At 47.2% G+C, this 27157-nt stretch overlaps 1 protein-coding gene across 1 annotated transcript; it reads right to left on the minus strand.

Moving 5' to 3' along the window:
* Positions 1–901: 901 nt before the first annotated feature.
* EPDR1 (ependymin related 1) lies at positions 902–26087 on the minus strand. Its single transcript, XM_044247007.1, has 4 exons — positions 26034–26087; positions 25096–25634; positions 3798–4006; positions 902–2465 (listed from the first exon to the last, which is right to left on the minus strand). Exons 1-4 carry the CDS (start codon positions 26085–26087, stop codon positions 2269–2271), a joined length of 999 nt encoding a protein of 332 aa, XP_044102942.1. The 3' UTR covers positions 902–2268.
* Between the last annotated feature and the right edge of the window lie 1070 nt (positions 26088–27157).

Here is a 27157-nt window from a genome sequence, read left to right on the forward strand (position 1 = left end):
TGATCAGAAGGGCCGTGGGCACTGCGCTGAGGAGCCCCCCCTCACTTTGACACAATGGGGACCAATAGGAACAGGGCGCCAACGGAGGCTACATCCCACTGGATGCAAAATCTGTCTGTGAGAGGACTTATTATTCCTATCTGTGAAATGGCTTAACTGCTAAAATAGTCCAACAGAGAACTGAAAGGGTGCCCACTTCCTATGTCCCTGAATAAAGTAAAAGGGGTTCCTTTCCTTCTCCTGCAAGAAGGGATGTGTACTCAGGCAGGCAAAGACCGAGATCCAGAGCTGAGGGGACCTGTGCGGTTCAGAAAGGGTGGAGGGCCATCCCGTGGGCGGAGACATAGGACACAGCCAAATGCTGTCAAAAAGGTGGCTTAATCCGGCTGGACCACCTCAAAGCCAGCTGCAAAAGTCCCCACATGTGCATTCTTGATACCAGCCCTGCCTGGCCTTCCCTCTGCTCTGAGACTCCGAGAACAGGCATGGGCCCTGGGGATCACGGGAGCTCAGCGCCGGCTTGGGACTGACTGAGCAGAGCATGGCCTCGAGGAGAAAAGACCAGGGCAAGGCAGAGGCTCTGAAGATCTTGCAAAGACCGGCGATGTTAAGAGCCTGGACCTGGAGGGTGGCTGAGGGGATGGACAGGGGCTACTCTGACCAGACTCAGGACACTGATGGCCTGTCGGGACTGAAGGAGAGAAATGGGCTAAGAACGCCTCTGTGGCTTCCAACCCAGGCAACTGGGCTTTGAGCAGAAGACCAAGCCTTTCAGAGAGGATAATGAACTTGGCTTAGATCATATGAAGCATTTATTAATCAGAGAGGAGCTTTAACTCCAGAAAAACCAAGATTATCCATCTATATGACAAAAGTAAATATATCAAAGAACATTCTGAAATGCAATCAAACGTGTTTATTGAGATAAACTGTGAGTCATACAGATTGTTTTCCACGCGATATAGATGTCATACATTTCTCCTAGTAACAGATTATAGCCAGATGAAACAAAACAGTAGAAGAATCTAGAATAATAAATTTTATTCCTAAGAGTCTCCCTAGAGACCAGCAAACCCAACCCTTGGATAGATGAGGCAACTAACGACCGGAGAGACTGGCATTCTCACTCTACAAACGGTTAGGGCACTGAGTGTGTGCCAGGCACTTCCTTGGGGCTGGACATATACAAGTAAACAGAACGTGGTACCCGTACTCAGGTTGCTCATGGCCAGGCTTGTGGGCGACAGCATCCAGTAAGCAGGGAATTAGCACACACCCTAATACATCTGATGAGAACAGCAAGCTCAAGCTACAGAGTGCACCCAACCCGGGCCTGGGAGCCGCTCTCTGCAGGTCAAGTGTGAGCTGACCTGGGAAGGATGAGTAGAAGTCTCATAGACAGCTTGCCAGACTGTCCCAGAAGGCTTGGGTGAGGGAAAGCATCGTGAAGTTAGTGCATCGAAGGCGATCAAGTACCGAGGAATTCCAGTCCTGGATTCTGAAGACAATAATCTCCCGACTCCTAGTGCAGTGCTATTTTTAGAATACTGTCTTTCTAGGTTCCCCGACAAATATGGGATGATTCGGCACGTACAGCAACAGTCTTGCATAGAGAAAAGGACACATACACGGCTCACACATACCCAGGTAGAGACATTAGGATTTCCAAGCCCTCTTATTTAAAATGTCTCTTTGAGGAATAATTATTTTGTATTGGAACCTTTCATTTCCTCCCAAAATTTACATCAATCGGGTCATACCATAAAGCTCTTAAGTCTGGAAGGGATTTTAAGGAACTACTTTGCAGGGGCAAAAGGGGCGGGAGGCTGGGCAGGGGGAGCCGTGGCCACCTGGTGCCGGCAATATTGGGGCCACTATCTATAGAGAATGGAAAACTTTCTCATGAAAGGAACCAAACCGGTTCTGCATTTTATTATCTCATGGCACGTGGCAGCAATCCAGTAATTCTCGGTCACACCAGTAATGAAACCCTCTTCCCTGCCAAGGGAAGGACATTTCTTTTCCATTCTCTAGCGCCCCTCGCCCACGTCTGCCCCCATGCCCAGATCCACCTGCAAGCATGGAAAACACATCTCCCCCACGGGCTGCACCAGCGCTCTATAAACATAGCTTGAGGAGTCAAAATCATATGTACAGAAAACCCCAGACCGATGTTTCTCTTCCTGCAATTACGGTATTTCTCTCCAGTGAAGGTTCTCGCTTCTCAAATGCCTCCAATCCCTCTGGAGCTGCTGGGCGCTCAGGGGCTTACCAGGAGCAGTCCTCGCTCATCCTCTCAGCCCAGGCCGTCTGGCAGGTGCTCGGTGGGATGAACACCGAGGGGTCTTTAATGCCCAGTTGTATGTCGAAAAACCGCGTGGACAATATCACACTGTAATTTTTGGTGAAGGTTTCCTGGACAGGATAACAATCCTTGGCGGTATAAATGCCGATCCAGGTTTCATCTGTCAGAGGAAGGGAAGTGGACTTTTTTTAACATAGAAGATAGGCAAAATGCCTGTGTTTCTTCTCTTGTAGTAAAATACACACACAATTCACCCTTTTAACTATTTTTAAGGACAGTTCAGTGGCATTAAGTATGTACACGCAAAACCATGGCCACCATCCATCTCTGGAACTTTGTCGTCTTCTCCAGTGGAAACTCGGTGCCCTCTAACACTCACTCCCCCTCCCCCCAGCCCCTGGCAACCCCCATCACTTTCTGTCTCTACAAATGGGACCGCTCTAGGGACTTCAGAGAAGTGGAATTACATAGTAGTTGTCCTTTAGTGGCTGGCTTACTTCACTTGGCATCATGTCCTAAAGTTTCGGCCCATATTACCTGTGGCTGAATAATATTTCATTGTTTGTGTACACCACATTTGGGGCATTCATTTATCTCCCGAAGGACACTTGGGTTGTTTCTACCATCTGGCTATAAAGATTGATGCTGCTAGAAACAAGGGTACCCACTCATCCTTCTGAGTCCTTGCTTTCACTCTTCTGGGAATACACCCAGAAGTGGAATCGTCAGGTCATGTAATAACTCTATGCTAGGGAACACCTGAGTGGCTCAGTCATTAAGCATCTGCTTTTGGCTCAGGTCATGATCCCAGGGTCCTGGGATCGAGCCCTGAATCAGGCTCTCTGCTCGGTGGGAAGCCTGCTTCTCCCTCTTTCTCTGCTTGTGTTCCCTCTCTCACTGTGTCTCTCTCTGTCAAATAAATAAATAAAATCTTAAAAAAACAACAAAAAAAACTCTATGCTAAATGGGGGGTACTCTTTGCACACTGTTTTGTACTATTTCCCACAAATACCATAAAGCCTGTGTTCTTGCAACCGTTTGGGGGTAGGTGTACGAAAGCACTGCGGAGAAGAGCTTCATGGCTATAAACAAAAGCAGACACTTGGAATAATAGGAGTAGATCTGGTCTCTGTGACTTTAGAAAGTGACATGAGGATTCTAAAGTAGACCTCAAATGATGTCTTCCGTGTCACAGACCTCAGGACCACTCAGTGTCAGGGCCGAGGATAAGCCCGTAACAGCCAAGGGGGCAGAAAGGCATAGGCAGTGCTAGAAGGCTGAGGTGTTTCAAATATGATGCTTAGAATCTGGAGCTAAACAAGCAGCAGAGTACACAGATGGGGGCGAGGAATGACTTCAAAGCAGGTGTGGGGAACATTAAACAATTTACTTAAACTTACAAATTGCCCTAACTACCCTTCCTTAATGGACTTAAACTTTTCCCCATCCTGCTTCCTGAGATGCAGCACTTGGCTATTTCATGAAGGCTTACACGATCTAGCGGACTTTCTGTCAGACCACTCCTGGACAGTGATCTGCTCCTGGGGCCCCCCTATGGAGTACTCGTCCTCAAACGTGGCATTCTGAGGAATGTCTAGAGGGTCCCAGGGCTCCGTCAGGCTGATCTTCGAGCACTGCTTGGTGGCTTGTTCAATCTGAAACATCATTCTATCCTTATAGAGCAAAATATATTCAAATAATCTGAAAGACAGATACAGAGAGAACGGATCAGGACCCTGTGTTACAGTCATCATGCCTCTTATCAGCATTCAGTCCAAAGGCCCTTCAATACAAATTACTCTTAGAACCAGTAGAAAAAAACAGTTCTGCCTGCGAGGCAATCACTTACTTATTTATGAGCACTCGACACATTGACAACCTAAATATGAAATCATTAAAATTCAGAGCTCGAAATTGAATACTGAATCACAGAGTACCTATTACCCGCCAGATCCTATGCTTAGGCTTACAAACATGGGGGAAATGGGGAAGCCCTGGGTTAATGGCTGAACTGTGACCTTTTAGCCACAAGGACCCAGGAGGATTTGATCCTTGGCTGGGCCGAGTTCTTCTTGGAGCACTAAGTCAGGAGTCCTTGGGGTCCACTGAAGGTAGCACACCCGGAAGCTGCTAAGGTCAGCCCACACCTATACCCCATTGTCTCGACTCTCAGTCACGAGTCATGGGTTCCGGTAAGGCATAGCTGTGGGAAAATGAGGGCCCCTCCCATACCTGGAGGAGACTGGATGCAGACAGAAGTTGAGGGGACCCCAGAGTCACTGGTTTCCCGCACAGTTTGCTCCAGGCCCCGCCTCTCCTGCCCACGTGGACAGCCCATGTGTGCAGCCAGTCAGACGGACTCCCAGGCTGGGCGGGGAGTCTGCAGATGCCCTCCCCATCGCCCTGCACACCACGTTGTCCCCAGCCCTGTGTGGATCATAAGGCTAAGCCAGCTTGGTGTCGGGGGAAGCCAACAAGTTGGGCTTCCCTGTGTTTGTCAATCCAAAACTCAGGCCACAGCTGCTGGTCCAGCAGAGTGAGGTTGTGGCTCTGACCTCACACAGTGAAATTCACAACCCTGGAGGGCAGAAGAGCTGAGGGTTGGGAAGGGTGGGGGAGGGTGGGGGAGGGTGGGGGAGGGTGGGGGAGGGCTTCCCCCGAAAAAAAGATGTGAGACGGTCTCCACCCTACAGCCTCCATCTGCCTCCAGGGCAAACGTTTGCCATCCCAAGTCCGAGCTTAGAAAGTATTTTCTTCAGAAAAACTATTACAAGCTATCGTTGTCTACATGGTCAAAATTGTACCACTATCAGGGTTACGCTTCCGCTTTCTACGATCCAGTATGGAAATGTGAACATGACCTCACTTTATATATTTAGATACATTATCCATCCTGCTTCACCCCAGCAAATGCTTGAAATGGCTTACGAGGGTCAAACCCACGCCTTCTAGAAGTGGGAGTGACTGCAGACAGAAGAGGAAGTGTTCTCTTGCTGCGACGCTCTCCCAGGAAAGTGGAGCCAACCTCCAGCTTCTGATAAAAACACGCACGCAGGGTTCCCACCGAACAGCGGCCCTTTGCAGGAGCTGGGTGGACTGTCGCTCTTGCCTGGTGCCTGGTGAAGTCCCGCACAGAACAGTCTAACATTCATGCACGGAGTACAGACATATTACTCTCAATGTTAGAGGGCTGTCCATTCACAAATATGGGACTCTGTACACAAATACATTTCCATAAGCCATTCAGGGACAGAGGGCCCCCCAAAACACCGTGTGTCCTGGGAGGGGGCCCTTTTTTTATTCTCACTATCAGCACCATCCTCTCATGCCTTCCCAATCCCCAGGGGTCTGCGAGGCAGTCTCTTTATGCAGCTGGACATGTCCCCTGTAAACCCAGAGTCTGGGGGAAGCAGTTTCCGACACATGAACCGAGCGCGAGTCAAGAAGGAAGCCAGGAGAAGCACTGGCAAGCTGGGACTCCAACAGCAGAGCATTTGCTGGACGCCTTTCTTCTCCAGAGGCCCAGTTTCTGGAGATCCCCCTGCAGAGTTATGATGTTTCTTTTCTTGTAATAAACTCTCTTTTTTTCTGCCTGGAACTTTCTGTGTGACTCAGAAGCAGGGTTCATTTCTAATCGGAGGACTCTGCTGTTCCACCTAGAGCCCCGGAGGACAGACGCCGGCACAGCTGTCCAAGGAGAGACAGCGCATGGCCCTGCGCGGATCCCAGGGCCACGGTTGCCCGGTCAGCCCACAGCCAGGGAGGGTATGGGGTGGAGAGGAACACTGCCAGCTTCACTACTGTCCCGGGGCCAGCTCTGCCCATCCACAGAGGGAAAGTTTAATTTTAAAGTGAGAATGCTAGACTTGAAAGAACCATCACAAACTGTTACCACTTATCCATTCTGGGTGGTCTGAACACAGGTGTTTGTTCCAGTGTACTCAGTACTTGGCTGTTTCCAAAATATTTAATTTTTTCGCAAGAGGCCATCATCTGATATTGAGGTTATGTTGACAGTGCCTTAAGTAAAACAGAAAATATTCATTTAATGGGAAACCAAATACAATCATATAACTGTTTGGTTGTTTTTCGAAATCCCATATGGATATCCATGCTCGTGCCGCTCTGTACGGAGTTTTGGGACACAGAATGTTTTGAGGATGCTGTTGTGACTTAGGTGTTGATGTGAGCGTAATTCCTAGTTAAGAGGTAAGTTTCTCCATTGCCAAGAGGATACAGGCTGTGAAGCCTGATAGAGTCATTAGGTCAAAACGCAGAGATCAGCCAGGGTTGAAATGAATCATCTGCCTGGGATGCTGTGCGGGTAATAACCCGTAGACCCGAAGGACTGGACTGACCGTCTTCAACCGAAACTCGATCCTGGGAAGCGAGATCAAAGCCTGGCTCCGACATGGAGGAAGCTGGGAGGACAGGAGTCACAAATCACACCCCTGGGGTGCAGGCAAGGTGAGGTGCTGGAAAGGGCCTGGAGGACGAGGCGGGCAGGTCAGGCCCGGGTCAACAACAGCCGGCAAACTCCTCCTCACTGGCCAGACCCCAAGCAAAGCACAGCTCCCGGGAGGGCCCTGCCAGGCCTCAGCTGCGAGCAAGGTCAGGCCGGCCAGGCCTGGCCAAAGGGTCAGCAGGCTGAGCTCTCCACACCAGCCTCAGTGCAGATGTGCCCAGTGCCTCCATTTTGCCTCGCTCCTCACGGGACCAAGGATTCCAGTTGCTTTGGACAAAATGTTCAGGCTGCACTGATCATCTCTGTTGTTCCTGAAAATCCACTGTCTTGAAAATTAGGCTCCATGATCCTCATGTTTTCTCAAACACTGAAAACCTGTAGAAGTTTTATATCTTCTGGGCTTTGTACAGCTGACTCATGTTCAACAGGAAAAAAAAATCCAACAGTACAGAAATGGAAAATGAGTAAAAATTGCCCAGAAACTCACACTTACAGAAGTAACAACTCTGTGTATCTGTGTCTAAACATATATGGATATTTTAATTTAAATTTCTTTAAATTGTGGCAAAACACACGTAACATAAAATTTGCCATCTTAACCATGTTCAAGTGTGTAGTTCAATAGCGTTAAGTATATGTGTATTGCTGTACAAAAAATCTCCAGAATTTTCATTTTGCAAAACTGAAACTCTGCCCACTAAGCAGCTCCCCATTTCTCCCTGCCCCAGCTCCTGGTAACCACCATTCTACTTTCTCCCCCTGTGAACTTGACTCTCTAGATGCCTCTATAAATAAGGGGAATCATACAATAGTTGTCCTACTGGCTTATTTCACTCAGCATCATGTCCTCAAGGCTCATCCATGCTGCAGTGTATGTCAGAATTTCCTTTCTTTGAAAGGCTAATATTTCACTGAATGTAGAGGCCACATTTTGCTTATCTCTTCATCTCTGTATAGACCCTGGGTTGTTGCCACCTTTTGGCTATTTTGAGTAACGCTGCTATGAACATACTGTGCAAATATCATATTTTTCATTATGTGCACTAAACACGCTTTACAAAAATGAGTGAATTATGTTTTATAACCTATTGTTTTAAATTCAACAATTTGGCCTTCATATCCTTCTAGGTAAAAAAAAATACAGATTTATGGAATCAGTTTTTCTTAATTTACTATGAAATATTTTTAAAATGCAGAAATTAAAGGACTGCCCCAAAAATCACCTTTGTACCTACCAGTTAAATTCCATAATGTTGACATTTTGCTATATTTGCTTTATCTAGTTTCTAAATAATTGAAAAAAAAATACTTTTTGCCTCCCCACCACACTACCATTATCACACTTAAGAAATGAAAATTCATTCCTGGGGTGTCTGGGTGGCTCAGTGGGTTAAGCCTCTGCCTTCAGCTCAGGTCATGATCCCAGGGTCCTGGGATCGAGCCCCACATCGGGCTCTCTGCTCAGCAGGGAGCCTGCTTCCTCCTCTCTCTCTGCCTGCCTCTCTGCCTACTTGTGATCTCTCTCTGTCAAATAAATAAATAAATAAAATCTTTTAAAAAAAGAAAATTCATTCCCTAATGCTACCACCTAATATCTGGTCCATATTCAACTGTCCCCCAAATGTGAATTTTAAAGTTTCTTTTTTTTTTTTTTTAATCAGAAGCCAGAGTGCCTGGATGGCTCAGCCAGTTAAGCATCTCCCTATTTCTCATATGTAAAGAGAGAGTAGAATTTTGAAGCTCCAAGCATTATTATGAAGATGATTTGAATCAGCAGATATAAAGTTGTTATACAAATATAAGGGATTGTAGCTTTGTAGGCAAGCCTGCCAGTGGTTACATTTACAATCACCAGTTAATGTCTGAGGAGGAAACTATGCATTTCACCTGCGCACAGAAGATACGATCGGTGATGTACCAAAGAAGGGCTGGTTCATCCAGCAGGATGGAAGGATGAAGGAGAGAATGGTCCTGGGTCCTATAGTGGACCCCTCCAGAGCAGACCCACAGGCATATCTCCCTTTCTCTCTTGCCTGCCTCTCAACACACAGGCTGAGAAGTATTCTCATTGACTCACTTCCTTTGTTTCCCTTAGTGGTGGGGGTATAGCTGGTTCTGGCCTTGGAGATCTAAAAGGAAGTCTGTTGGAAGAGGAGATCTGCTGGAGATTTCTCCTCTTTCCAAAAAACAGACTCCCTGTCCCGCTCTCCATCCTTCATTTCCTATCTTTGAACACAAGGAAGTAATGCTTGGAGTCCGGGACGGCCACTTGGAGACCATGAGGCAACGAGTCAGCCTGCCATTTGCAACTGTGAGCCAACTTTCTCTGAGAATGGCAGAGGAGATGATGGCAGGGGCCTTGATGATACTGTTGAGTCAGACCTAGGAACACGCATCACCAGCATTCTGAGGCTTTCTGAGACAAACATCCTTATAGTTTTGGCCTCTGTTAGTCAGATTTTCTGACATGCACAGCTGAAAGCACCCTAAATAAGGGAAATCCACTGCTTTATAGCTCTGATCTAGCGGATGCTTTTTAACAACTCTCTCAGAGCCTTCCATTCCAGAATGAGCAGGGCCCAAGGACTTGGCTAAGCCCAGAACCCACAATATCAGAGCCTGGCCCAGGTGAAGATAAACCCGAACAGCTACTGCCTGTGTAGCCGGGAGGAAACTGTTTTTCTGTCTTGAACCAAAGCAGTCCAGGGGGAAAAAAAAGAAACAGTCTGAGGCAGGGGCTACCGACTGGCAAATTCCACTGCCTGACTCATTATTAGCTAGCTTGCTTGCTTGCTTGCTTGCTTGCTTTTAATTTGACAGACAGAGATCACAAGTAGGCAGAGAGTCAGGCAGCGAGAGAGGAGGAAGCAGGCTCCCCACTGCGTGGAGAGCCCGATGTGGGGCTCCATCCCAGGACCCTGAGGTCATGAGCCGAGCCGAAGGCAGAGGCTTTAACCCACTGAGCCACCCAGGCGCCCTCCTTCCTTCCTTTTTTAAACAGAGGAGAAACTATGAGACTGAGAGCATAACTACGTTGTACATAATGTGCCAGGATTGGACTCCAGGTGGGATCTCCTCCCAAACTCGCTCTAATTTACCAACACCATGCTCCTTCCCATCCTTCGACAAGGGGAAGGAGTGATTCTTCCCAACCACCTATAACTGCTTGGCATCCAGGACATCTTAAATTGCAGAAAAGGGAGTAGACAAATATAATTTTGTGATCACTAAAAGGACTCTGGCTTTTAGGGAAGAAATTGGACAAACTTTGGATTTGTTTCTGATGGGATATAACAGATCAGCGATGTAAGCCAGCAATCTTACTCTTAGCAGGAAGAACCGAGCGGTAGCCGCTTGCCATTCTAGCCCGCACCAAGATTGAGTTACACCCGACGGTAATTATGAGACTTAAAAGCAAAACACTATTTCAAAATTGTTGTGTCAGACAGAAACTCATTGTGCAGGCTGACACAACCACATATAACAAAAGGAAAATTAAGTTACTTGAGAACACAGCCCTAGGAAAAGTAAAATCAAAGAATAATTACGTGTGCAATTTAAGGAGTTGTAAGGTGATGGGCTTCTACCACTTGGATTCTAGTTCAAAAGGGGAAAAGGCTGCTCAAGAAACTGAAGAGATTTCTTTTTTCCAAGAACGTTTCACGATGAAAACTGGCAACGTGCAGACAGATACTCTTTCATCTGATGGAAGATAATAAAAAACGCCTAATGAGACAACAGTTCAAGATGTCTTCTTCTCACCACCAAAAAGAAGAGCTTTATTAGTACCAGGATACCCATGTTGCCCTGGTATGCAGTGGTTTCTAGAACTACCTATCACGGGGAGGTAAGGAGTCTGGGAGGGTGCGAGGTTAGTCAGATCCGTCCAGCCAGTACCCCGCTTCTCAGGAGAAACAGATCAGTTGCCACTGTGTGTAAATATAAACACAGATGCCCTTGCAGCTAACAATTAATAAGTCTAAAATAGAAATCTTATTTTTTACTTTCAATGGGGTTTGAGAAAATACTGAATTTAGGAAACAGAATAACGCATGGTTACAAAGATAGCTCTCTAATGAAACACACAATTATCAAAGTAGAAAACGCAGCAGAGGTAGCACAGAATGCTCTCGATATGGAAAACAAACAAAAAACAAATAAGAAACAGAAGCAGCGGATTAAAAGTTACGATTCCAGAACTCTAGGTAACTCTAGGGATGGCTAGGTAACTCGAGGGTGGCTCAGTCGATGAAGCGTCTGCCTTCAGCCCAGGTCATGATCCCAGGGTCCTGGGATTGAGCCCCACATCGGGCTCCCTGCTCAGCCAGGAGTCTGCTGGTCTCCCTCTGGCTCTGCACTGCACCCCCCAACCCCACTTGTGCTCCTACATGCACACTCCTTCTCTCTCTAATAAATAAGTGAATAAAATCTTTATCAAAATCTCTGGAACTGTACCACCACAGCCATACCCTCTCTGAAGAAAATTAATTGAATACATTTTCTAGCTGACTGAGAATGAATCAAAATAGAGGTTTCAGATAGATAAGACTATCAGTATGAAAGATACTGCAGCAAACAGTAGAAGGGGCAAAACATTTATGTTTCTTTTGTGGCAATGCTACTTAGAAGTTTGTGCAAACACTCACACAGTAGAACTTCCTCTGTGTTTAACACATGAAGCAGATGACCTTATAGAGGCTTGACTCAGTATCGTGAAAGAAGGAACAGAAGAAATCTCCCAAGCACTTTAAATTCTTTTCAACTTAATGAGTGGAACCTAAATAAATGCTTGTCTTTTTCTAGAGGAAACTGTGTTCTGGTGACAGAAAAATGGATTCCCAAGCTTCATCCCCTCACTCCTTAAGAGAACGGAAACATCACAAGGGATACTCTCCGGAGGTCCCAGGGGCAACCTAGGTAAGCAACAGTTCATTGCTCACAGTTCTGGAAGTTGGAAGTCTGACAGCAGGGTGCCCGCATGGTTGAGAACGGCTCTCTTCTGGTCATAGACTTCTCATTGTATCTTCACATGGTGGAAGAGGCCAGCTAGCTCTCCAGGGCCTCTTTAATAAGGACACTAATCCCGTTCACAAAGCCTCCATCCTCATGACCTAATCACCTCCCAGAGACCCCACTTGTAATGCCTTCACCTTGGGCATTAGTTTTTCAACACATGAATATGAGAGGCTGGAGCCTGATTGGGGAGGGGGATCGCCATCCAAAATACAGTGTGTGACAAAGGGGACAGGGAGAGGGCTTGATTCAGAGCAAGGGGGGACTCCCACATCCAGAGGAAACACATAAATCACATCAGAACACAGCACGTGATGTGACATTTCAGTGGATATTAAATCTGGGGTCCATTCTCTCCCCAGGACCTCTGCTCCCCAGAGGGCAAGCTGGTAAAACTGCCTACTGCCCTGTTCCCTTCTGGAATGAGAGCTTCATCATCTTGTGCTTTCTCCACATTTGCTGCCACTGCCTCCCCACATCTCCCAGGGCCCCTCTGCCAAGACTTGTCCCTGGAATTCCTGAGGAGACACTGTTCCCTCAGCCAACTCAGTAACCCCATGGTGGCCCGGGATCTTCCTCAGAGGAATGATCTGCCTTTCTCAACTTGACATCCTGGATCATCAGCTTCTTGATGACCCTGTCTGGGAAGGAGGACTTACAATTCCAGAGAATATAAGCTGTACCTCAGTAAGGGACTTGGCGGGGGCCGGGGGGCATGTGTTATAGAAGCTTCGGAAATCAGTGCAGATGGTCCAGCTTACCATAGTCCTCCCTCCAAGTATTTTCAAGCAAATTCAGAAGGCCTTGCATTCATCATGGCTGAACCTGGATCCCACACCAACTAGTCTGGTGGTTCATGGTGCCTCATCCATTCCTCCTAAGTTACAGCTCACCTGCAGCTGATAATGCTGTGTTAGAACAAGGACCTAATATGCCCCCCAGCTGTGTACCACCATTTTCCCATCTGACAACACCTTCCTTGGCGATTTCTCAGATGCTCCACAACACCAGGGTCTTCGGAAGCTATGATCTGAGAGACTGTGGCCCTCCCCCAAAACTACCATATTCGTGTGTTGAAAAACTAATGCCTAAGGTGAAGGCATTACGAGTGGGGTCTCTGGGAGGTGATAGGTCATGAGGATGGAGCCTTTGTGAACGGGATTAGTGTCCTTATTCAAGAGGCCCTGGAGGGCTAGCTGGCCTCTCCATGTGAAGATACAATGAGAAGTCTATGACCAGAAGAGAGCCCTCCCCAACCATGCAGGCACCTGATGTCAGACTTCCAACTTCCAGAACTATGAGCAATGAACTGTTGCTTACCAGCTACCTAGTCTCTGGTATTTGTTCCAAAAGACTAAACAGACTCAGGGGAGCTTGGAGGAGTTACTTGGTGCCTCTTGGGGAGCTTGGAGGAGTTACTTGGTGCCTCTTCTGGGGCAGACTGATGGCTCTCACTCATTGGCACAACTCACACTCTGGAACCTTCCCAGTCTGTCTAACTTTAGCCACAACTAAAGGCTCCTTCCATGAAGGAGCATCACAGCCTTTTTGTCCAAAGGCAGCTGCCTTCTGTTTAGGGGCCATCTGTCCAAGAGCTTCTCCAGTTTTTGGAGGTTCTGAGGGCCACTGAGGCACCCTGTTGGGGGTCTGATTCTTCACATGGCCTCTCTGTTCAAAGAGGCACTGCTTCTGAAGGAAACATTAGTGGTCAGGAAACTTCCAGTACCATACTGGGGGAAATTTTCTAAAACTGGGACTGAGGAGCAAGGGAAACACTGAAGATAGTGTTTGATGAGGGAAGAGCAGGGGAGTAGCTTGTGGATGAAAGAAACCTGGGGGGTCCATTTCTGGAGGTCATGGTATGCCTTCTTAGGGGATCGCCACTATAAGCCTGCCTAAAGCTTTTCATAATATGGGTAGGCAGAGCCATATCATATCAGAAACCATTCTTGGTAAAGAAGATACATAATGTAGAATATAAACACTTAATAAACTATAAAACATTCCATAAATTCACAGACTGATTGTTAAAAATGTAATCATGAGGAAAAAGAAAATTGGAATAAAAAAAGGATATCAGTAGATAAGTTCTGAAGTTGTTCCAGGGTTCAGAGAATATCATGTACAAACTTATTATGATGATAAATATAATCCTGATGAAATGGAAGATCTTCTAGGAAAATATAAATAAGCCAACTAACACAGAATGAAGCAGAAAGTTAAGTGGATCAATAGCCAGAGGAAAATATCCTTATGGTGGCCTAGTGAGATCTTAGATCTTTGACCTTAAAAAGAGATCAAAGAGTTTCTTCTTCAAAAGGAGTTAGGTACTAATGGTTTTGGGAATTAATTTCTTCCAGCCTCAAGGCTGGAGAGGATAGAGACATATTGAAGACCTGCCAATTCTTTTATAATTTTACAAATATTTTCTACATTAAAATATGGAAAGCAGAAAAATAAAAACTAAAGAACAAGCTAAATTGTGGCTATGGATTAAAAACAAATCTTCAATAAAATGTTATTGAGTCAAAACAAGCAGACTTGTAAAAGACTATTTAGTACCCATCCTTATTAGAAGAAATTTTTTACAAAATAGGTCAGAAAAATATTTACTGAACTTGATATTTACTAAACCAATGGCCCATAGGGGACTTACCTGGGGAGGATTAGAGACAGTCACAACAGAGCGAGAATCACAAGGGGGTGTGACATCACCGCAGGCACGCCATTTTGCCCTACCATTTCTTCTTTATCGTATCAGAAATGACCAGAAATCATTAGACTCCATATAGGTGTGAGTGTGGGAAACACAAACAATCACATTCTGCCAGCTGAAATGTCTGCCTTTGGAGCAACCTTCCCAAAAGGCAAAGTTGTCACAACCTAAAAATGTGCAAATCCCTCTTCTATCATTTTCTTATATAGCAATGTATCCAAAATATGTTAAAAAGCGGTATGCATCTAATTGCACACAAATACAAGGCTATGGGTGTAGTAGTCTATACTAGTGGGAAGCAGACAGGAAATGAATATGACTATCCCATAATAAGGGACCGCTTAAAGAAGCTATGTTCTACTCATTAGCTAGAACACCACAAGTCACGAGAAATGGTTCTGTTAATGGTTACTTCGTGGCATGAGAAGTGCACACAATATTTAGTTAAATTAAAAAAATGCAGCGCATGTTTCCATTTTAATTTTAAAATCACAGGAAATACACAGGAATAGGGAAGGAAATCCATATGTACCTAGGTACATACATCAGAGTTCTTAGTCCCATATAGCAAGACAATGAGACAATTTTACTCTCTTTATGTTGCTCTTCTGTGTTATGTAGATTTTCCACCACGAACATCTACAATGCTAGTAGTCCAAAAGCCATGAAAATGGTATTTATACACTCAGCTCATATTTATTGAGTCTTGTGATGTACCAAGCACTTCTAGGTGCTGGGGCTTGGGTGATAAATCAAACCGGTAATATTCTCTCCCTCATGGAGGCGAGACAGACAATAAAAACCAGACACACTCACTGACCAGACGATGTTACCCAGGGATCGTGTCCGGAGGAAAAGAGAACAAGATGTGGTGGGGAGTGGCTGGTAGGGAGGGTCACAGAAGGCCCCTCTGAGGGGATGGGGAGCTGAGACCTGAATAAGGAGAAGCTGGGAGCTGGAAGATGATAGCAGGACTAGTCAGTATGGATAAGCTTGCACGGTATATTGTTAAGTGAACAAAAGCCCATTGTGGAACAGTGTATGCTTCAGTATTCATGCTGTGCATCTCAGAATCACCTAGGACAGGGGCACCTGCAGTGGAGCAGAGGCTGAGCATCCGACCCTTGGTTTCGGCTCGGGTCATGATCTCAGGGTCGTGGGATCGAGCCCTGTGTCAGGCTCCATGCTCAGCGGAGAGTCTCCCTGCCCCTCTGCTCTTCCCCACCTCACTGTCTCTCTCTCAGAGGAATAAAAAAATCTTTTTTAAAAAATCACCTAGGATATTCAGAAGACATTACGAGTAGCCATAATGGTGGAGCAGTGACAGATAATTTTTACTTTCTTTCTCTGTGCATACCTGTCATTGGGTATCCTTCTACAATGAGTAGAGGTCACCATTATTATTCATTTCCTCTTCAACTATTCAAAAAAAATCTATATCTGTGGTGTTGGAGATAACAGCAACAACCAGATAAAAATTCCTCATGGTGGAATCTTGCTTCAGGCAAGGCGAGGCAGAGAAGATGAAGGGACGGGTTTAAAAAGCGCTAAATAGGGACGCCTGGGTGGCTCAGTCCATTGGGTGTCTGCCATCAGCTCAGGTCATGATCCCAGGGTCCTGGGATTGAGTCCCACATGGGGCTTCTTGCTCAGCAAGGAGCCTGTTTCTCCCTCTGCCTGTTCTGCCTGCAGCTCTCTGTGCTCCTGCTCTCTCTGACAAATAAATAATAAATAATCTTTAAAAAAAAAAAGGCACTAAATAGTATGTCCGATTGTGGTCGGTGTTTTGAAGACATTAAGCAGTGTGGTGTGGTGTATGAGAATCCCGGCTGGAGAGACAGTCTAATTTGGGAGGGGGCTGTGCAGCTTTTTAGGGAGAAGGCTTTCTATGCACAGGAAACAACAACCCAAATGCCAACAGGGGAAAGCTTGCTGAGCTGGGTACAGGAGGGGGCTGGCGACGAGGGGCTGCTGCATGCTCAGAGACAAGATATGGGGGCGAGATGGCAGCAGATCCATCAGGGCGGCTGGGCCCTGGTAAGGAGAGTCACTCTGACAGACAGAAAGGCACTGGAGGGTTTTGAGTAGAAGAGTGACAGATATATTTCTAGCAGAATCATTCAAGCTGCTATGTTGAGAACAGACCAAAGGGGTAGGGAGGGAAGGAGGAAAACCCGTTAGGAGGTTAGCACAAGAGGCCCAAGCAAGAACGATGAGGGTTTGGGTCTTCACGATGACAATGAATATGGGGTCAGATGCTGGGTCTATATCAGAATGAGAGTCGACAGGGTTCACTTATGGACTACCCGTGGCACGTGGGAGAAGAACTCAAGGATGACTCTAAGGGTTGATCCTGAGCAACTGGAATTGCTATTAAGTGAACCTCAGAAACCTGCAAGAAGAACGTTTGTTGGTTTGTTTGTGCATTTGCAGGGCAGGCATTAGTTTTGGGTAAAGCCATGACTGAGCTGAGGGCACCAAGTGAGGGGTGCAACAGAACAGTAAAGGCATGGCCAGCCCGAGCCCTGGGACGTTCTACCACTGACGGTCGCAAGAAGAGTGGGAAATGGGGCGCCTGCGTGGCTCAGCGGGTTAAAGCCTCTGCCTTCAGCTCAGGTCATGATCCCAGGGTCCTGGGATCGACCCCATGTCGGGCTCTCTGTTCAGCAGGGAGCCTGCTTCCTCCTCTCTCCCTGCCTGCCTCTGTGCCTACTTGTGATCTCTGTCAGATAAATAAATAAAATCTTTAAAAAAAAGAAAGAAAAGAAGAAGAAGAGGAGGAGTGGGAAGAGCAAAGGGGACTGAGAAGCAAAGGGAGTGGGACGGAAGGAGGGACACCAGAAGAATGTGGTCTGTGAAGATACCAAATTGGAGGAAGTGAGCCCAGGAAAATGAGGAGTGATAAAGGATTGTTCAGTTACGATGGGAAGCATATCGTTCTTGAGCAGAGCAGGCCCAGCGGAGTTGTGATACTCAAGGATTGACTGGAGAGGGTTCGAGAGAGGGTGGGCTTCGAAGACTGGACTTCGCCTGAGATTTGCTCTAAGTCGATGGGAAGAATGGGGTTTCAGCTGGTGGGATCAAGGGAGGAATTTTTTCTTTAAAGATGAGTAAAATAAAAGAAATTATGAAAGGGAAAATAGAAGAGTTTTACTGGAATCAGGGAAATATAACACTATCACATTTATTCCAGGAAAAACAAACCACTAATTGGTGGAATATTTTCAGATCTTTGGGCACTCTGCCCCTGACCGCCATCTTCGAGGGCAAAATCGGGGAGAAACAGCTCAAGGTTGACAGAGAGAAGTAAAGATGTTTTCAGAGCAGTTTGGCGACCACCTCTGGCTTCTAGTTATAAGTTAGTCTTACACCCCACCAGCCCTATTACTCCGGGGGGCTTGTCTTCCTTGGCACTCAGCCTCCCCACCGCCTGCTTCTCCTCGCCATCCCAGCATCAACCCTGTGAAATCCAGGGTCAACAGACCCACCGAATGAAGACTCAAAGCAAACTTTACGGGCTTCCAAGAAAATCTCTTTCTTGAAGAAAAACTCAATTTTGCAAATCAGCATGATTCACTTTCGGGGATCAAAAGGCCACCAGCAGTCAGACTTCCTGAGCTAATAATAAAAGAAAATGCTGGCTCTAGCCATCAGAGATCAAGGGGAGGGAGTAAAGGCAAAAAGGAGATATTCTCCTAAAATTCTGAAAGTTGTGATTTCTGAAAATGTAAGCCCAGTCCACACAAAACAGGGTTGTGATTAAATAAATTTGTGGAGGGGCGCCTGGGTGGCTCGGTGGGTTAAGCATCTGCTTTTGGCTCAGGTCATGAACTCGGGGTCCCAGGATGAGCCCCACATCATGCTCCCTGCTCAGCGGGGAGTCTGCTTCTCCCTCTTCCCCTTGCCTGTGATCTCTTGTGTGTGCACACTCTCTCAAATAAATAAATAAAATCTTATAAATGAATAAATAATCAATTTGTTGAGCAGTTTATACTAATTTACCTCCCCCAGCCACATAGATGGATTCTGACTATTTACAACAATATAACCCTGAGAAATCCAAAAGAAGAAAAACATACAAAAAAAAAAATAATAACCTGACCTGCCCTTTCCTCTCACTCAACAGTGTAATCTAAAATCACTAGATAGGGCCACGCAAGGTAGGCATCTGCTTGGTTTATTAGCCCAGGGCACGGAGCCCAAGTGGGGAGAGGGGGCCACCCATGTAGGGAGGGCACATCCCAGCGATGCAGATCTGGTTATCTACAGCAACCAATAATGGAGCCAGTTTTCTCTGAGAAGAGACCTCCAAAAATGAACCCTGTGCGGGTGGAATGGGATTGGAGTTTCTAGTGTAAATATGCATATGGATCAGAATTAGAAGCTTAGCAATGTATGCACACGTAAATTTGTGTGTATGCGTATGAGTAAGTAACTGTGTGTGTGTGTGTGTGTGTGTGTGTGTGTGTGTGTGTTCAAACCTATGTCATACCCTTGTTTGTCCACTGAGAGGGTCTGGGAGCCACACCCCTAGTAGCCATGAGCACAACTAGAGCAGAGATCTTGGCTTCCAAATATTATTCTCCAGTAAAAGTAACCAGGTTACTTTTACCAGCTCCAGGTTCAGAAATGGTTCATTCTGAGACCCTAGCAGAGAGAGTACAGATGATTTTGGAACATCTTACTGTGGCAAAAAGCAAAGAAGTGCTCAGAGAATAAGAGATACGTGTTTAAAGAACCTAAGAGCCAACTTTAAGAGGACCCACTGGCCAGATCTGGGACAGTGTGAACATCAAAAAAAACAGTGAGAACAAATGCAATACAGTGAGAATCCTTGAGTCCTTGCTGATATAAATAAATGAATAAACTGAGTATCATGAAAACTGGGATGTGTATATGGTTTTAAAAGATCTCTCTACCAGGGAGCCTGGGTGCCTCAGCCGGTTAAGTGTTCACCTTCGGCTCAGGTCATGAACTTGGGGTCCTGGGATCGAGCCCTGTACCAGGCTCCCTGCTCATTGGGGAGTCTGCTTCTCCCTCTCCCTCTGCTGCTCCCTGTGCTTGTGATTTCTCTCACTCTCTCTATTGCTGTCCAATAAAGAAAAATAAAATCTTCCAAAAATAATAAAAAATAAAATATCTCCCTACAGGGGAGCCACCTGGGTAGCTCAGTCAGTTGAGCACCTGACTCTTGATTTCAGCTCAGGTCATGATCTCAGGGTCCTGGGGTTGAGCCCCAAGTCAGACTACCCACTAGGCATGGAGCCTGCTTAAGATTCTCTCCCTCCCTCTCTAAGGGAAAAAAAAATAAAATAAAACACCTCCCTAAAAAATACGCATTCATTAAAAAGTTAAAAAGTGTCACTTCACACCAAAAAAACCAGTTACCCAGGTGATGCCGGGTATTGATTCCTGCAATGCAGCAGGAACAAGGTACTACCTCCGTGGTATTCCTACCGCAGGTGAATAACCAGAATCTCATTGTGAGGAGATGTTAAACAAACCCAGATCAAGGCACATTCTACCAAATCACTGGTTTGTAATCGTCCAAAGTATCCGAATGCAAGGAAGAGGGAGGAACCATTTCAGCCAGAAAAACACAGAAGTCAGGACACGTAAATGCAGTGCTTGAATGTAAACTGTGTCCTTTCGCTATAGAGAACATAAATGAACAACTGGCAGAACTTGAAAGAGACCCAAGTTTCAGAGGGTAGAAATGAATCCATGTTGTTAATTTCCGGGTTTCTGTGGCCCTGTTGCTCTCGTGCCAGGGAATAGCCCTCTTTGCAAGAAATGCACGCCCACATCTCTGGGGGTGGTGGGGATATCAAGTTGGCAACTCACCCTCCAGTGATTCGGAGGGGGGCGATGGGGTGGGCGATGGCTGGGTCCTGACTTTCTGTAAGAGTCTGATAGCTTCACAACAAAATAAAACTCTACATTGGGAGGAGAAAACACCCTTATCCTGCTCTTCAAACACAATGATGGCTGAAGTTGCCTAGTGTGATAACAGCCATTGGAATTAATCTTCCACAGCAGATATGTGCAGGAACTCTGTAAGCAATGCTATCCAAGCCCTGGAATATTAACCGCCACCCCACCTCTGCACAGACCAGAGCCTTCTGAGTCTGCAGGCAGAGAGCTTAAGGGTGGCCCCTCATTTCTCTGCCCAGGAGCAGAAGTTTAGATGAAAGGAGAAGGCAGAAAAAGCATTTTGATTTTATCTACACAAAGGGACATGCTGAGAAAAAAAAAAACGTAGAACCCATGTTAAGTTCATTACCGCATGGTAGAAACACGAGAAACAATGAACGTGTCAGTGGTATCATTTCATCTTTAAGGAAGAAGGCTTAAAGGCTATTTAGTATAAACAGGGTAGACCATTAAAATTAAGTCCAAAGATAAAAACCGGAAAGGCTGAGAAGTTAGGATCTTGCTGTGGTGAAGCCGGGACTAGAAGCCATGTGTGAAGTCCGATGACTCACTCACTGCATGTCTGTGCTCTTGCCATTACGCTAGGTGGCTTTCTCCAAAAATACAGAATAGAAATGATATTCTGTTCTCCAAGAAATAGAATGCCCACGGAAAACTGAGACAGACAAGATCTGGTCAGAATTTGAACTGAGAAACCACCTGTCACGCCATTTAAAGCCCATTTTTTTCTTTTCACCGTTTACCATCCAAAATCCCCAAACATGTAGGACTGGGAATTGATCAGTCTTCTAAGATATTATCCCTAATGTCCCCATGCACATTCTCTATGTCAGCAGCACCATTAATTCCAACCCCCAAGCCACCATTTTGTATGTGGGAGCAATAAGTTACTGGTGGCCTCTCAAAATTCATTCAGTATTGTTTCTCCCACAAAGTTCAACATGTTCGCAGGAACAAAATAATCTTTTTGCTTTTCCTCAGTCTTCCAAATGTAATACTTGTGAGTTTAGTCAAGGAGTCAGGAAAGATAGTTGGAACCAGAAAACAAAATAGTATCAATTACTAATATTCCCCATTCTCTGCTAAGGCTGTCTTATCTGAAGCTTGTAAAGTTGTTTAATCTTTTCCATCATCTCAGAGAAAAGAGAGCCTGGAAAGTCCTAGTCATTCCACAGTAACTATCAGTGGGATTTTCCATAACAATCTGGATGCAAAATAAAAATCGTAAGAAGTTGATCCAATTCTAAAACTTACTTCTCAACTTACTAATAAATATGAAAAGACAACCCATCCTTATTTTCTTCAAATAACATCTGGTTTTTTGGCCAGACTGATGATACCTGAAAAAGTTTCCACGTTAGTTCCAGCAAATCTACATTTAAAGAGCTTAAGAATGCATTTATGCACTAAACATTCTTTTCTCCCTCCGAGTGAGGGCCAGAGATGGGACTGTGAGACAGCATCTTGCCAAGAAACTGAGAAGAAGGGGAATAAAACTGCCTTCTAGAATCTGAACTGTGAAATCAACACTGGATAGGTCAGGACAAAGAAATGAGAAATCACCAATCACATGGTGACAAAAAAGTTCTAGGCCAGCAAGACTTGGCTGTGACCCCACCAAAGACATAATGCACACATATAAGGACTATACGAATCGATCGCAGAGTCATAGATGAAGAAGGGTTGCTAAGACAGCTTGAACCTACTCACCAAGCCCCTGTGCAGAATGGAAGGAGTCTGGACCCACAGGGTTGTGGTAACATAGAACCAGCAACAAGCCATCTTTCTGGTGAAAAATGAGCGCATTACGGAATCTCACCTCACCCCATTCCCCTGGGCTGGCCTGTCTTACTCATGATGGAAAGCTCAACTTTGAGCATACTGCCTGGCCTCGAGCAAGCAATCACTGGATTCAGTGACTTTGCTCCAACTCTTTGCTCACCACCTCCTGATTATAATTTGGCTGCCTGCATCGTTTAGCCGACAGGGAAAGGATGATCTGGTCTTGTGGATCTGAGAATCCTGGCCGCCATGCCAGCCCCAGGACTCGCTGAAATACACACTTTCGCTGTTAAGCCTGCTTCCTCCGAGTCAGCTCCCAAAGGCAGGGCCCCGATTGCCCTGCCCGGTCTAGTTTCTGAGCCCCGGGCTGGCTGGCAGCGAGTCTCTGGGCCACAGTAAGTTCACCAAGATGGTGAGGATGGTGGTAGCCATGGGGACAACTGCAGCCATTCACTGAGCACATTCGAGGGGTCAGACTCTGCATTACGTGCTTTATATACTTGAACTCACTGAATCCCCACCGCCATCCAACCCATCACACACTATTAGCATTCTCATGTTGTAAATGAGGAAACTGAGGCTCAGAAAGCTTCAGCAATTTACCCCATGACCCACACTAGGATTCTGCACTCAGACTCGGATTTGTCCGTCTCTAACACTTCACCTCTTACACTGTGAAAATAGGACCTCTGGGGGATGGACCCTTGCGCTTCTCCTGGCCACACTCCTCCACTTCAGCAGTGGGCTCAGAACCATTGCAGTCCACCTGCAACATGACTGGTCATCAATCCACCCCCATGGCACCAGCCTTCACACCAGTGCACAGAAAGATTAGCAGTTTACCCACAATCAGAAGTGCAAAAAAACCAACTCTATCTCAGTGAACCACGTCACTATCCATTCCATGCCACCAGAAGCCAAAAATGGGGGCCTCTCCTTGACCCTTCCCTCGCCTCACCTCCACCATCAATGTCTTCGATGTATGCACTAACCCAGTCCACTTCTCACCATGACCATGGTCACTACCCATCCTTCTCCTGGATCTCCACACATCTCCCAGGTCATGTCTCTTGGTCTCGTTTATTTGCAACCATACCGTTCATTCGCAACCAAATCCATTCATAACCTTTCACTGTTTGAAAATCCTTCAGTGGAGCCAGACCTCTCCATGTCCTCTATGCTTCAGTCCTAACAGTGACTAGTCTGCAGGTCTTGGAATACACCCAGCCCTGTGTGCTCCAGGATGTCCTGCGATAGGTCCACATCCCCCCTGAGCAGCCTTCCCTCCCTAGTCACTGGTGCAAGGCTTGGGGACTAGCTCCTGCTTCAGAGCCTCCAGGAAGCCTGGGTTAGCTGCCCATGTGAAGTGTTCTTGTCACACTCAGCATACCCTTCATCTCGCTGGGTGGGAATTTTCCTTCATGTGACTCCACCCTCAGACTGTGACCTCCCTGCGGCCCAAGACCTGCTCTGTTTACACAAAGTGCTTGCCGTGAAAAAAATGCATGATGAATGCGTGAGAGTATGGTTAACTGCACAGGTGTCAGAAGCCACCCAGCTTCAAGTCCCAGCTGTGTGGTCTGGAAAAAAAAAAATGTTGAATATCCCCGGACTTCAGATTCTCTATGAAACAGAGATCATAAAACCTCCACTGTCATGCTGTTGTGAAATTTTCATGTAATACGTGGAAATTCCTCAGCACTATGCCCAGTATATAGTAAGTGCTCAAACATAGGTTGTTGTTTACTGTTCTTACTCTGTCCTTTGAGGCGGAACCATAATGCTCTTTAGAGGCCTTAGAGAGCCTCCCAGGCCACCATGATGACTTGGCTGCTCCGGCCCTCCTCCGCACTCACATTTTACTCTCGGAAATGCATTAGCTCCCATTCTCAAAGACACTGCTTTGAAAGGTTCTGCCCTTTCCGTACTTTCTTCAAGATGCCTAACGCTCCAACAAACGCTTTTAGGTGAAATGACATCAAAATTTGCCCCTGATCTTACTGCTCACCAGACCCTTAAACCATGGACATCACAGGGCACGTCCCAATCACACAAATGTCACCCAGAGAGGGAGGCATAACCCCCAGAGGAGCACACATAGGAATGTCCACATGAAAGCAATGCAGCTGACAGGTGGTGATCCCGAAATAGAAACCAGGTCTCAGAAAGAGGTCATCCTTTCTCGCAGCAGATGTGAAAAGGTGAATTGTGAGACAAGTGGTTTAAGAAAATGGCATCAGTTGTGCAGCTATTAAAAATAGGTTGGGGGTCAACCAATAAGATGGCGATTAAGAACGCGTAAGAGATGGGGTATATAAACAAAGATGATGTTTTTTGATCACTGTATGCAACACTTGCTTTAAAAACTTTAAGGAAGTAGACCAAAATGCCAATAGTTATAATAGGGTGATGAGTTTGTGGGCGATATTTTCCTTGATTCCCCACACCTTTCGCAGTGTTGTCCTATTCCTTTAAAAATGCAACAAGAATTCTTAAAATATATACATTCTGGGTGCCTCCGCGCAAATGGCTCCTGGAAGAGATGAGATGGTGTAGATGAGATGCCCACGGATGATGGGGGCTCCCAGCGCCGAGGACCTGACTCAGCAGCGTGCGGGCCCTGGCGAACCTGGGCCCCGGGATGCGGTTCCGCCCCTGCCGGGTTCCTTCTTCACCCGCCCCCGCCCCGCAGCGTGCAGTGGGCCCAGCCCTCCACGCAGCCCCCGACCGGGCTGCCCCCGGCCACCCTCCCCGCGACGTTTCTCCTCGGTAACGGGGAAGCGCCGACAGCGGTTGAATTGCGGGCGGCCCCACGCTGCCCCGGCGACCTCGCCCCCGCCAGGCCGGCCCGGCCTCCCACCCAACCCGCGACCCGCGTACCTCTTGCAGGGGATCAGCGCCTTCCGCTCGTCCAGCACCCGCACGCGCTGGTTGAGCCCGTCGTAGGAGAGCAGGGCGCGGCTGTTGCGCCCGCTGCTCTGCCGGTACAGAACTTGGCGGCCCTCCCACTGCTGCGGCGCCTGGCACGGGCGCGGGGTCCCCGGGGCGCCCCCGGCCCCCGCCCCCGGCGCCGCCGCCCCCAGGCCGCAGAGGCCGCCCAACGCCCAGAAGCAGAGGCCGCCCAGCAGCCAGGCACCCAGGGCCTCCCGGGCCACGCCGAGCGAAGTGCGCCCTGACATCGCCGACCGCAGCGCCCGCCGCCCCGCCGAGAGCCCGCGCCGACCGCAGGGGGCGCTGAACCGCGCGGGCGCCGCGCAGCCTTCCGCGGGGTGCGGGAGTGCGGTCCCGGCGAGCCGGCTGCCTCCCGCCGCCGCCTCCACGGCGGTCGGGACGAGGGCGCGCGAGGTGCAGGAGCCGGGACTGGGGCCTGGGAAGGCTCTGGTGAATCGCGGGAGCTGGGCCGTTGCCCGCTGCGGCTTCTGTTTTCACTTGCTCTCTGCTGCCAACAGGAAATGCAGTGGCAGCGGTGCCACTAGCATCCTGAAGGGCATCCGCGTTTTAAACGGGGGGAGGGGGAAGCTGGACGGTGAAGAGTATGTTTCTCCACTAAGGGAAGCGTGCAGCAGGCGACCAAATGCTAGGAGACCAATTCACGTTCAAGGTCCGGAAGGCCATGCCACTTGCTGTGCCCCCACAGCTTGCCCGTTTGTCAAAACAGACACCCTCTTCCTCCAAATTAGAAATTGAAAGAAGGGTCCCTTCCTGAAGAAATGATATCAATCATTCATCATGACCATTTTCAAGCCCCCAATCTTAGTACAGAGCCAGGGGACTAGAGGACAAGCCCTTGACGTTGGGCATAGGACTCAGGGACATACTTGAAGTGACACACTTGAGGCCACACTTGAAGTGACGGTATTACCCTCACCCATCACCTGACAACACTGCAACCCTAGAGGTAGGTAAACTAATTGGGTTTATGGTTTATGTTTTGTAATATGAGAATGTACCATATAGAATCAAGAAAAAAGAAGCTACTTAAAAACAAAAAGGACTCCTGCTTTCCAAATGTATAGCATCTTTTCAGTTGATGTGTTTCATGAATGAGGAAGCAGGCCAGGTGAAAGGGGGAGAGAACATGCCTGGATGAAGGACATGGGGACAAGGGAAAGTAGGATAGCACTTTTTTTTTCCAATTTATTTATTTTCAGAAAAACAGTATTCATTATTTTTTCACCACACCCAGTGCTCCATGCAAGCTGTGCCCTCTATCATACCCACCACCTGGTACCCCAACCTCCCACCCCCCCGCCACTTCAAACCCCTCAGACTGTTTTTCAGAGTCCATAGTCTCTCATGGTTCACCTCCCCTTCCAATTTACCCAAATTCCCTACTCCTCTCTAACGCCCCTTGTCCTCCATGCTATTGGTTATGCTCCACAAGTGAGTGAAACCATATGATAATTGACTCTCTCTGCTTGACTGATTTCACTCAGCATAATCTCTTCCAGTCCCGTCCATGTTGCTACAAAAGTTGGATATTCGTCCTTTCTGATGGAGCCATAATACTCCATAGTGTATATGGATCAGTAGGATAGCACTTTTAAGGAGAGTCATCTGGAGCCAGATGACTCAGGGCCTTGAAAGCCAGGGAGGGGCACCATCAGGCGTAAGCCTTACGAAGATTTCTCACATGTGAGTGTGGAGAATGGACAGGGAGAAGGAGGAGGGAGATGCTGTTATTATCCAGATGAGGGACAGTGACATCTGCACTGAGACGGTGGCAGCAGGAGAGGGCGGAGCAGAGATGGGGACTGTACAGACGGAGGAAGAGCTTTTGGGTTCGGCCAGTGGGAGCTCAGTCCTGAATGAGGAAAGAAGACAAATCAGTTTAGGACTGGTTGACTCGGAGATGCCTGTGGGATACACAGATGGGAACACCCCAGGGAGAGTTGGAGAAGCACTTCCAGAAAGCAGCAGGGCTAGAGGGCTGGTTTGGGAA

The sequence above is a fragment of the Neovison vison genome, chromosome 4, assembly GCF_020171115.1.
Source record: "Neovison vison isolate M4711 chromosome 4, ASM_NN_V1, whole genome shotgun sequence".
Lineage (NCBI taxonomy): Eukaryota > Metazoa > Chordata > Mammalia > Carnivora > Mustelidae > Neogale > Neogale vison.

What these genes read in the sequence shown, in the direction of transcription:
- EPDR1 (XM_044247007.1), bottom strand. Translation starts at nt 26,087, where the DNA reads ATGGGTGAGGGTAATACCGTCACTTCAAGTGTGGCCTCAAGTGTGTCA. An exon ending in CCTCAAGTGTGTCACTTCAA is followed by an intron (nt 25,635 to 26,033) that starts GTATGTCCCTGA and finishes AAGTGAAAACAG; the next exon opens with AAGCCGCAGCGGGCAACGGC. An exon ending in GCGCTGATCCCCTGCAAGAG is followed by an intron (nt 4,007 to 25,095) that starts GTACGCGGGTCG and finishes TCTGTCTTTCAG; the next exon opens with ATTATTTGAATATATTTTGC.